The following is a 12,434-nucleotide window of genomic DNA, read 5'->3' on the forward strand; positions in this document are numbered from 1 at the left end:
TGAACTCTGGTGATGTTGAATTGGGATGTGTTTCAGGATTTGTTCCAGTAGGTGACTTTTTGCTGCTCAGGAGGGAACCAGGAGGTTCCCTGGCAAAAACAATGGGGGCCTTTTTTTAAATGACTGATGCCTCAGCTGACATGAAATTCTGATGCCTCAGCTGACATGTTGTACCATCATTTTACATTGTGGTTTAAGTCAATAAGAACACAATTTGTTCAACTAAATCCCAAATTGCCAGCCCATCCTTGTTCATTCAGTATCCAGATAGATACCTAATAGGGTGCATCAAGAGAAGGTGAGAATTGCACATCAGGTCTGAAATCCTGGTCGGTTCTCCGCATTCCTTTAAAGGCTATGTGGAGGTCTCCTCTCGGTTATTGAGCTTTGATCCTTAAGCACCCCAGAAGAAAATAAATGAATACAAAAAATAAAGGGCTTCTTTTTTGTCTTTCACAATATAGGTTTAATTATCATTACTACAGATAAGAATAAAAATAAATACAAATTGTTTTCATTTCATATACATTTTTATATTTAATTTCATTTCTTTTTCAGAGTATATTGAGAAATTTATTTTACACCCACACATGTGGATAAGATTAGCTGTTGCTCAGTTGTTTGGATTGCTGTTTTCTGTGTTTCCAGTTGAGGAGGTTATATCAAGCACAGTTTCACCATCTGCCCAAAACACTTACTTTTTAATTAATACAACACAGAAGGTTAGTAGGCATGCTAGTACAAAAACCAGCAATAGTGTTGATGTATTTATATATATAAGAGATGTGTATTGTTGTTATTTTAATTGAAATGTAAACATTGAGGACACTGAATCTTATTGCGTTAGTAATTATTTTGTTTTATATTATAGATCTAAAATAAAAGCAAAATTTCATTTTGTGAAATTAAATTTTTGTGGATATTTAATAATCTGAATGACTTTGTGAATTAAATAAAATAAAGGTATGCTAATATGATAACTCGTCATTATGAGAGTAATAAAGGATGGAGAAAAACGTTTCTTTTTTGTGTATGTGCACTTCAAAAGCAATACATACCAAGCATGTATTTTTTTCTTTCACTCAAATGATGATATTATTTTACTGAATATATACAATTGATTTTTACTATAATAAACTTTTCCACTATTATTGAAAACTCCTGACCAGTCCCACAGGCAGAATACTACAAATTTCCTATCATGAGAGTCGACTAATATGATTTAATGTCATTCTGTCATAGATGATGATATATATAATCACATGGGCTGCCATTTTAAAATACCATATTCATTCTCAAGACCAGATAATTTTCTGTCAAAGCAATCTAAGTTTATTCTTTTCCAGTTTTACTTGATGTTTTGTATAATTTTTTTCCCTCTGGTGACATGATCATTATTTTTATTTTATTGTCAGTGTGGCCATTGTTAGAATTATAATTAGTGAATTGCAAAAATGAAAGAACTATTATAAGATCTAATGTTTGAAATAAAGTTTATATGGATGGAATTTGATTACCTGTGTAGCTCAGTGGATGTGGCGTTTGCATACCACGGCGCTTGGCCGCACGAAGGAAGACTTGGTTTCGAGTCTAGTTGCCGACTAGAGGAAATTTTTCTAAGCCTTTTTTCGACCGGTTCCCGAGATAGTCAATCTCTGGCACGGGCAAGCGGGTTTTTCCTCCTGGAAACTCAGGTTTTTCGTCCCATAAACTCAAGAAAATCGACCGTAGAATCCACATTATTTCAGACATTAAATATATTGTCTTAGGGTTAGGGACCACGAGATGGCGGCACATTTGAGCCGTCTCTCTTCACTGTGTCCTGCTTAATTGGTGATAGCCTTGGGCCATCTATCTCTGATTGGTACCAGTGGAGATTGAACTGCCCACTCAGTCTCCAAAAGTTAGATAGGGCTAAATGGCCTCGCCTACTCCTGTATACGGGAATAAAAAGGCATTAGCTGATTTTTTATTTATTTTTTGATGGAATTTGCTTGTTAAAAATGCTGTTAAATTCCAGATGGACTTAGCCTTGCTGATAGCAGAACATTTCCTTTATGAGAGTAGTATCCTTGTTTGTCTAGCTTGATATCTTTGAACTTATTTCAGATTAATCTTCTCTTCTTTTCCTTTCATAGTTATGCTAATTGATAGTCATATTTGAGTACACTGGAAATTAAAAGCATCAGTGAATTGAAAATTTAGTTAATTCAGGGGATGGTGGAATAGGCATATTTGTGTACACTGGAAATTAAAAGCATCAGGGAATGGTGAAATCCTAGATGACAAATAAATTTTCCTGTCTATTACAAATATTAACCACTCATAAAAAATGTCACACACACAAACATAATTATCATCACTGCTTCAAAATAAGAGGCACATAATTATATGAATTCAGGATAACTGGACATAATGAAAATCACCAGAAGTGATTTTGATTACATCTGGATATTCTATTCTATTCCTGTGATAGACAGCAGAATTGTTTAAGGATCATGGCTAGAAAACTTAGAGAAGACCTCCATATAGCTTGTCAGGAATACAAAGAACTAGCCATGGTTTCTCATCTACTATTTGATCTTCATTTTCCCATGGCATACCCTTTGGTGTGTCCACTGTCTACAAGGAAAGGCAGTATGATGAAGTTTGGCATATGCAAAAAAGATATCTGGGAAAGAAAAAAAAGCATCCTATTGAAATTTCCTGGCAAGTAAGTTCTCATGTACATTGTAGAGGATACAGAGAAAAATATAAGCATGCTAAGTATGTATTAAATAGCTAAATGTGTGAGAAGAATGTGGAATATAAATATCATGGAGCTACATAAAGTTCTGAATGCCATTGGAAAGCTTAGAAATAGAGGAAAGACTACCACAGAAGGAATGAGAGATGATAAAGGTGATATGAAAAGATAAGGGTAATCTAGATGTTTTCAATAATTATTTGAAAATATATTACAGCCATATAACATTGATAGAAAATACTTAGGAAGACAAGTTCTATGGTTCATTCCATAGTACCAATATTCCATGGAATGGGAAGAAAACTGAAAAGCAGGGTAAAACCTCCTGACATACTGTATTCAGTTGTTGACGTAACTGCAATTTATCATCATCATCAAATTCCTGATTTGTAACCCCCCCACCAATGAGAGTGCAGGGTAATACTATGATAGTACTACATGAAAAGATTATATTATTACTGATGTCCTATTCACAGTTTTCCTCCAAATTAGTCTGTTATCCCTCAGGACTCCAGTACTTTCAAATCTTATATTTCAGTTTTCTAAGGCACTTCTAACTGCAGCAATTCACCTAGCTTTGGGTCTTTTTCCTGCCATCCTGTAATCCTAACCTGTTTTGCTCATCTTTCCATTCCATGTTATTTATGTAACCATGCCATCTTAGATTACCTCTCGTTACATCCTCTTGAGTGCAAACATTGTCAGGTTCCTTGCTAATGTACTCGTTTTTAATATGATTTTGCCATTAATGTCATTTGTTCCCTCCTGGTTTTTCTCAGAATTCTCATACCTGTAGTGTCTAGTCTTACATCAGCTATTTTATTTCTAATCCAACTCTCAAATAAGTTTGCAGACTGTTAATTTTTTCATTAATTTCTCACTTATTCCATATAAGTTTATTCAGTTGACTTCCACTATATCAGCTTTGCTTATTCTGTTGTTCATTTTCATATTAAATTTGCTGCCTACACTAAAAATTGTGCCTAAATAGCTGAAATATTTTACTTCTTTTGTAGGTTTTCCATTCAGGATGCAGCTGATGTTTTCAGTACTAAATTTAACACGTGAACCACAGTAATAGGTTTTTTTATTACGTAAATATTTCATCCTAGGTATCTTAGGACATCATCAGTACAGTAGAACAATACTAGGAATGACACAAAGGATAGGGCGCGTACGTACAATGGAATCCAAATTGTGTGCAGTGCCATGTTGTGGCCTTAACTTAAATTAAATTGAATTAAATTACTTAAGTATAAAGAGCTAATAAGCTTCATTTCAGCAATGAAAACATTACTTAAATTAAGGGGATATTAAATCCCACATAGTTTTAAAACCGAATAAGAAACTCAAAGATTGGAATCAGAGAGTTTCTTGCCGAATATAGTAAACTATAAAGTATCGGCGACACTAGCGTTAGCCAATGCAAGTGATCCTAGTACGTAGTACAATACCAGGGCAGCTCGTTGCAAAGGTGGGGAAGTTCAAATCGCTATTCTTACATTATGGAAAATACCTAAGAATAGCGATCTGAACTTCCCCACCTTTGCAACGAGCTGCCCTGGTATTGTACTACGTACTAGGTTCACTTGCATTGGCTAACGCTAGTGTCGCCGATACTTTATAGTTTACTATATTCAGCAAGAAACTCTCTGATTCCAATCTTTGAGTTTCTTATTCGGTTTTGAATTAAATCAAATTAAAATTAAATTACAATTAAGTTAATTTTACACAATTTTGTATGACAATTTCCCATACTTTAGGGATGGCAAGAACATCATTGCAGTTTTGATTTGGTCTGTGAAATAGGGCTTCAGCACTTTCTTTATATAAGCATTCATATTTATATGAAGATCTGTGTAGGAGTTTTGTCTTTTCCCAGTGGATCTTGCGGTTTGGGTTTTTTTCAACTCCGTGTTGAGCGAGGCCTGATTTTTGCGGTTTGATGAGGAGGATATGGTCTTGATGTTCCGAAATGTGTTTAAAAACTGATCTGCCTGTCTGTCCATAATAAGAGAGAGTTTACAGGAGCATGGAACCTCGTATACACCAGGTAGTAGCATAGGTGAAAGTTTGTCTTTTGGCGAAGGTAACAAGTTATGGATCTGGTTGATGGGTTTGTAGGTGGCAGCAAGATTGTATATCTTCATAATTTTCGAGAGCTGTTCGGAGATGCCTTTGATATAAGGATCTAGGTTGATGTGTTCTCTATATAATTGATGTTTTCAGTGTTCCTCCCTATTTTCCATATTCTTTATTTTTTGCTGATTTTCATGCCAAATTAATTACAGCAGTTATTTAGTTTAATTAAATAATCCTGAAGACTTGTACTGGATTTACGGTAATCTACCACTTATAAGTATGCTTGCATAAATCTTACCTGGAATACTCACTAAGGAAATTTTTCTGTAATTCTCACATTCAGTTTTCTTTCCCTTTTTATAAATGGGTACTATTAGAACAACACCTTAATTATCTTGAATTTTATCTTCAGATCATGTTTTCTGAAATTATGCAGTGCAGCCACTATGAAACTTTTATTCTTCCATATTTGAGTATTGGCAGTCAAATATCACCTAATCCTATTGTCTTTACACATTTCATGTTTTTAATAATCTTAGTTATCAGTATAATAATAATATTTGGTTGCAGATCAAGTGTTGATCAATTTTATTATTAAATAAAATAATAATAAAGTTTAATAATAAAATTGATCAACACTTGATCTGCAATCAAATATTATTATTATACTAATTTATGATCAAGAAAATACCTTCGTGATGAATTAGTTATCAGTATGTACTTTTGTTTGCATCTGGAATAATTTCTGCACTGTTCTGTCACTTATATCATTTAACAGTCTTTATCGTTGCCAATTCTGTTTACAGTACAGTTCCATTTCTAGCTTTTCAATTACCTCCAGAACATTTTACCACATTCACGAAAGGTTATGCCTGATTGGTTGTCCTCCCATCCTTGATGGCCATTCTTACTCTCCAGTGACTTTAAAAAAGTGCCTTCTTAGTTGCTCTCAGTTTTTTTTAGGTGTTTATGCATTTGTGGGTCCATCTTGCGCCCTTTTTTTTTTTAATATTTTCAAATATCTACCACCATGCCCCCAAAACTTGTGTTATCAAGTGCCTCTGGAAAAGAGACTGAAAAACAATATAACTCATTGATAATCAAAGAAAAAAGTGGAAGTTATTTGTAAATGGAAACTTCAATTCATCATCATCAACTGTAACAGACATCTGTTCTATCATTTTTAAAGCAGTAAATTTTCTTTCTTTTTCTCAAACATTATACAATTTTCACTATGTAAATTTCATAAAATAAAACATTTTTCAAGTATTTTGTGTAAATTATTGAAAATCTTGGAACAGAACCTAATATATTTACATATGTTCCAATTATATTTTTACTTCAATTTACACTAGAAATCTCAGGAACCTAACCTGAGTCATACCTGTATTTTTGGTATTACTTTCTAATTTCCAGTTTTTGAATATCAATTTTTTTTCTCTTAGTTGCAGAAACTTCTTGAAGACTTTTGTACTCAGTTATGGAGTGAACATCTCACAGATGCATTTGGGGAACAGGTATATCTATACTTTCTTTTCAGAGTTATTTGCCCTTTTGTTGAAAAATGTTGCAAAATTATTAAAGAGTTATTAAATTATTTTTAATGAAATCAGAATTAATTACATTGTACTGTAAAAGTATACCACTAACTTTATTAACAGTATGTGTGTGTGAGAAAGAGTTTTTCTGTAGATCATGTAATAAACTTTCACACACCCAGTAATAATCCTAGGTATTATCAGTATTTGATTGTCAATTTTTAACTCCTTAGATTAGAAATAAAATATTTGATCAAAGAAGACCACACATATCTGGGGAGGGAAAAGAGAAAGTTTTAGAACAAAACCAAATAGATTTTTAGATATGATATGGTATAGATGCAAGAAAACAATGATGGCAATAATGTCCCATGTAGTGATGAGTTTTAGTCTATCTGGTGTGAAGTGGAGGTTAACAGAATGAAATATGTGGTGGGAATGTTGTTACAGATCTGGCGGCTCAGTTGCAAGGGACAAAGAAATGCATTTGTTGATGCTTTGATTATAACAGGTTACATGCTGAACTACAAAGGTGGAAATTATTATCAACTTAGGAAAATACTATCTTTAGTCCCATAGTATCAGTTACTGAATGGGAAAAATGTCAGCAATGCATGGGAATCTTTGAAAAAGTGCTTAAATGAGGCAGTAACTGAATGTATCCCTAGTGTTCAAAGAATAAATAGGTTGAGAGTGAAATAGATGTGCAACCTTATTAAGCAAGAGATCCACAAGAAGAAGATGTGGAAAGAATATCGTGAGAATAAGAGTGTGAGGAGGTATGAAACATATAAAGTTCACACCAGAAAAGTAACAAGTATTGTGCAGAAAGCTAAATCAAAGTATGAAAAGAAATTTGGCCATGCAAGCTAAAATCAGTTCTAAAGAATTTTATTGTTAAGCCGCAAGCAAGCAAAAGAAAGAATGAATGTGAAAGAATAACTTTATTGAATGCAGATGGTACTCTAGTGTCAGAAGCTAATGAGATTGTTCAATTAATGAGTGCTCACTTTGCTAAGATATATCAACCAGGTGTATGTAACATGGTGCACAGTGCTACATTGGATGAAGAGTTAGAGGTTCATGAAAATTAGGTTGAAGAGCTTTTGCATAACCTGGATAAGAATTTGTCTATCAGAATAGATGGAATATCAGCCCCTTTGCTAAAGAAATGTTCAGCCAAATTGACTAGGCCTTTCACATGTTTATTTAATTTGAGTCTGAGGGAAAACACAAGAAGTATTATTTATTAAATATACTGCCAAATATTTCAGTTTGAAACTAACAAAGTATCATTAATGGCCTGAACAACATTTTTTACAAGGTAGAATGCAAACAATTGATTTATTCAAAAAGTACGAGCCACAAAATGTTAAATCGCTAATAGTATTATGCTTCACTGAAGAAAAGGTTAATCGTAAAAGTGATTATAAAATATTTATATAATTTATATTATCATCCAGAAAAAAAAATTTATAATATCATACTAAACAGATCATTAAATAAATGTAATATCCACATGGTTTCTTAGGACCTTCTATCTTTGTAAATATCACTATTTGCCTTAATTTTAAAAATAATAATAATGTGTTATTTGGATCAAACTTTCCCATATTTTTGACAAGGATAGGCAGTGATTTCGATTCAAGTTAGGGTGGTGAAGTAAGGCCTCAGCACTATTTAAATAGGCGTTTGAATTTATACCAACATCTGTGTAGAAGATGTGTTTTAGACCAGAGAATGTTGTAGTCTGCTTCTATTCCATGTTGCACCAATCCAGACTTATTGGATTTGTTGTGAAGAATATAAGATTGATGTTCTTGTATTTTTTTTTTCTACTGAACATCCTGTTTATCAAAAGTAGGAAAGCTGGCAGTCACATGGAACTTGGTATATGCCAGGAAGAGACATAGTTGAGAGTTTATCTTTAGATGATGGGAAATACATGGATAGTTTATTATTGGAATATAAGTAGCTTCTAAATCATATTTCCCCAGAATTCTGAAATGAAATTTCTCTCTGAAATGTCAGAGATGTATGGGGTTGGAACTTGATGTATTGATTCTTTGTTATTTTGGTTGGGTTTGTAGGAGTCAAGAAGACGTTGTGTAGTTATTTCGGAGAAGCTATTTAGTTTCATATACCGTTTGGTAGAGAGTTCTTCCTGTAAATGATGGGGAGTTGAACAATTAGTTCTAGCTCATCGAATTAAACATTTTATGATTCTGTCTTTAGAGAAGGATAATGTACAGATTGTTGGAGAATGTATCGTCCAGTAAAAGTGGGTTTCCTATAAACTGATGTTGTTAAATTACTTGATGGCGAGTGGATGAGAAGAATGTCTAAAAATGATAATTTGTTGTCTCTTTCAATTTCCATAGTGAATTTGATACGAGGATGTAAAGAATTGATAATAGCTAAAAACATTGGTAAAGTATCTATATTACGAGGCCACACTGCAAAAATGTCGTCTATATATCTAACCCAAAATGAAGGTTGAGGGTGTATAGATGAAAAAAGGATGTATTCTAAATGTTCTAAATAAAAGTGGGCTAAAGCAGGGAAGAGTGCACCTCCCATGGCAGTTCCTTCTACTTGGTTGTAGAATTTGTTTTGACAAACGAAATATCCAGAATGCATCATAAATTCGAACAGTTTTACTATATCTTGTGAGAAAATATCAGTAAGTAGTTGTAAAGTCTCTTTGAGAGGTACATTTGTGAATAGGGATTCTACATCAAAGCTCACCATAAAATCAGTAGATTGTATGGCGACATTTTTTAATTTGTCTAAGAAATTGGATGAGTTTTTTTAAAAAAAGAATGAGAATTGCCCATATGTAATTTCAAGGTTTGCTAAATATTCTGCAGTAAGTAGGTGAATCAATGCAGTCCACAATTGGATGGAGCAGGATGTCTTTCTTATTGATCTTAGATAGACCATAAAACCTAGTAGGTTTTGCAAAATGTTTTTTTTAACTTTTCTATAGTGTCTGCATCTAAACTTATAACTTATAATTAAATTCCCTAGAAGGGAATTTAATTTTAAATTGCCTGTTAGTGGGGTTGTGATCCAGTTCTTGGTAGGTTGAACGATCTCTTAGTAAAAGAGAAATTTTTCTTGTATAATTTGAGGAATCCATAACTACCGTAGCTTTTTTTTTTCTTGTCTGCTTCGGTGATAACAAGGTGACTGTTGCATCTTAGAGAGTGTAGAGCTTTCTTTTCAGATGGAGATATGTTCGATGGAGGAAGCTTGGCTTTAAGTAGGATGGATGAGACTTCTAAGCAGAGATTATTGGCCTTTTCACTGGAGAGGTGAAATAAGTTTTGTTCGATGTTAGAAAGAAAATCTAAATATGGTATCTTTTTTGAACTACAGCAAATTCATGTCCTTTTATAATGATGATAATATACTAATACATTTATAATGATGATAATATACTAATGGTATTTCAAAAATGTTGAATCATTTTTATTAGTTATATTCTTATTCAGTTAGTAAATTATTATTCTGTTAGCATAAAACAGAAGTAAACTTCTAATTTATGCTAATTTATATATCCTTAGGAAATTCTGAGTAATTTCCAGTGTCAAGATTCTAATTCAGTTTTTTTTATTATTATTATTTATTTATTTTTTAAATGTCAAAGGTGGTACGGAACTTGGTATACTTAACTAAAGTGGTTCTCCACTTGCCCAGTACTTCATCTGACATGCATAGAAATAGCCTGGATTCAGAAAATAGTGTTCAAACCAGCAAACAGATAGAAGATGACAATTCAGTGCCTGAGGAAAAGAAAAAACTTCCTTTGACCTTAGAATGGATAATAAGAAAAGTATGTCAACAAGCAAAATGCGAAGTAGCAAATAATCCTAAATCTACTCTCAAGGTGAGAAATGTAACTCATAAGTAAATATTTTTTTATTGCAAAACATTCCTTAAAATTTTAAATAATGATACTGACTTTTTCATTTTTAATAAGGAAATATTTTTGTAATACAATCAACTGCTAATTCTTCATAGAATTTATACCAATTTAATTATCTGGTTTCCTTTTTTTTTTTATATTGAGCCTATACATGAGAGGTAGAAGAACCTGTAGCCGATCAATGTGTGTATGTGGTGTGCTGGTGAGAACTGAGAGGACAGAAGTAGATGGAATAATAAAGGAACAGGAGAAACAGGTTTGGAAGTGAGTTTATAATGGTTAGACAGAGAGGGATGTTAGACAGCTGCTGCTCTCTCAACAGAAAGTGGAGGAATGATGGTTGCAAGTTTAGTGGAGCAATGTCCATCGAAGTACTTATAGAAAAAACACAGAACTGAAGCAGTGCATCTGTGAGATGGATGTCGAAACAAGTTATTGAGGGAGCAGTTATCTACCAGCCAAATTGCTCTCCTCTGTACAGTATCAAGAATTTTTAGGAAGGTTTTAGGTTCACCACCTCAAACATGTGAACAGTATTCTATGGATGGATTTTGGATTTGTATTGAGTTAGCTGGGTATATGAAAAATAGCATATTGAACGGAAGAGAATGCCTAATTTTTAGAGGCTACAGAAGCTATTAATGTGAAGTATTTATGCCAAGAGAAGCTGAAGTTCAAAGAGTGAGAGATCTAATTCAGTATGATTTGTGCATGATTGAGGGTAAGTATCATCTTAGTTCACACTTTACAAGAGAAAAGGAAAGACTTCATTTTGGTGGAATTGAAGGAGGCCAGGTTATTTTTAGGTTATTGGTGATCAGTGTTTTTGAGGCACTCTGCTTGAACACTGATCTCCAATACTGCCACTATCTGTGACCTTCTCCAAACTGTGGTTGCAGATCTTGACATTTGGGTTGTCTGAGTACTGCATGGTTTGTTAAATAGTAGAATGAAGGAAGTGTACTATTATCTGCAAATGTGTGGATAGGGCATTCTAATTGCATGCTTATATTGAAATTTTGGAAGGCAACAATGATCAACTGTTTATAATTTTTTTTCTAATAGTGAACAAGTTATGTAAACTTGTATTTGAATTACAAAAGCTAACTATTGTTTCCATTGAACTGTAATAGCGTATTCTCCTATTTACTCAACTGTGAATGACACATGACTAAATAAACATGTTGCGTGACTCATCTATCTTAATGTTGTCAACTGATCTTTACTCCCTGATGATGTCCTTATTGACAAGGATGAATATAAAAGATCTAATAAATACAACTATCCTTCACTTGTGTTAACTGCATGTTTACTACTCGTGTTCCTTTGAAAGGTCTAGTCACAGATATCAGTTCTGAAAGGGAAAAAAAAAATTAAGATTGTGAACATGGTGACATCATCATATGGCAGAACCATATTAAAAATGTAAATATTAGAAAAGAACTTTATATTTGTAATGTACTTATGAATGTATAACTGATCTAAGATATAGGCATTCAACAGAATAGGAAATAAAATCTGGACAAAGGTGTTCAAAACAAAAGCGGCATGAAAAAGATTCACAGAGATCAAAATATTGATGGATTATGCAGTTAAGAGTACTTTAGAATATAGAAATGTAATGGTTATTAAATAACTTAAGGAATTCACAACGTATACTAGAATATAAATTAAATTAAACTTTAATATATATTTCCAATATTTCGGTAGCGTCATGTTACCATCTTCATGGGAACTTAAGATAAAGACACGTGCACACAGGCACTACATACAGCAAATGAGGGCGAAGCGAGGAAGCTACTGTTTTTCCTAAAGTCCTGATGGTGCCCCCTAGCAGGCTATATTAGGTATTCTTGGCTGTTGGTCTGAAGTTCTCCTGATGTATGTTTCCCAAATTTGGGGCAGTCTCATGCATCCAAATTTAAGTGTCATGCTGTACATTCAGAGGTGTAAAAGAAATGTAATGCTTAATCAAATCAGAGCTCTGATAAATAATAAATCCATTTAGGACATTATTAATAGAAATTACTAATCAAGTAATGATTGTGTTAGACTTATATATCTGGCACATCTCTTGAGGACATATAGTGAAAACTGATGACAAGAAGAGAAATGTCCATCAATGCTAGATCAGAAT

General features: G+C 33.1%; 1 protein-coding gene across 1 annotated transcript in view; it reads left to right on the forward strand.

Annotated features, from left to right (window-relative positions):
* The window catches only part of LOC150094892 (small subunit processome component 20 homolog), a 468,852-nt gene that overhangs the window by 416,608 nt on the left and 39,810 nt on the right, over positions 1-12,434 (forward strand). The window contains exons 51-53 of the mRNA XM_090410975.1: positions 559-722; positions 6,274-6,345; positions 10,019-10,258. Coding sequence (XP_090267101.1) covers positions 559-722; positions 6,274-6,345; positions 10,019-10,258 — 476 coding nt within the window. The remainder of the gene's footprint in view (positions 1-558; positions 723-6,273; positions 6,346-10,018; positions 10,259-12,434) is intronic.

Source organism: Typopeltis vanoorti, chromosome 21 (genome assembly GCF_054136105.1).
Source record: "Typopeltis vanoorti isolate ZY-2024b chromosome 21, IOZ_Tvanoo_1.0, whole genome shotgun sequence".
Taxonomy (NCBI): Eukaryota; Metazoa; Arthropoda; class Arachnida; order Uropygi; family Thelyphonidae; genus Typopeltis; species Typopeltis vanoorti.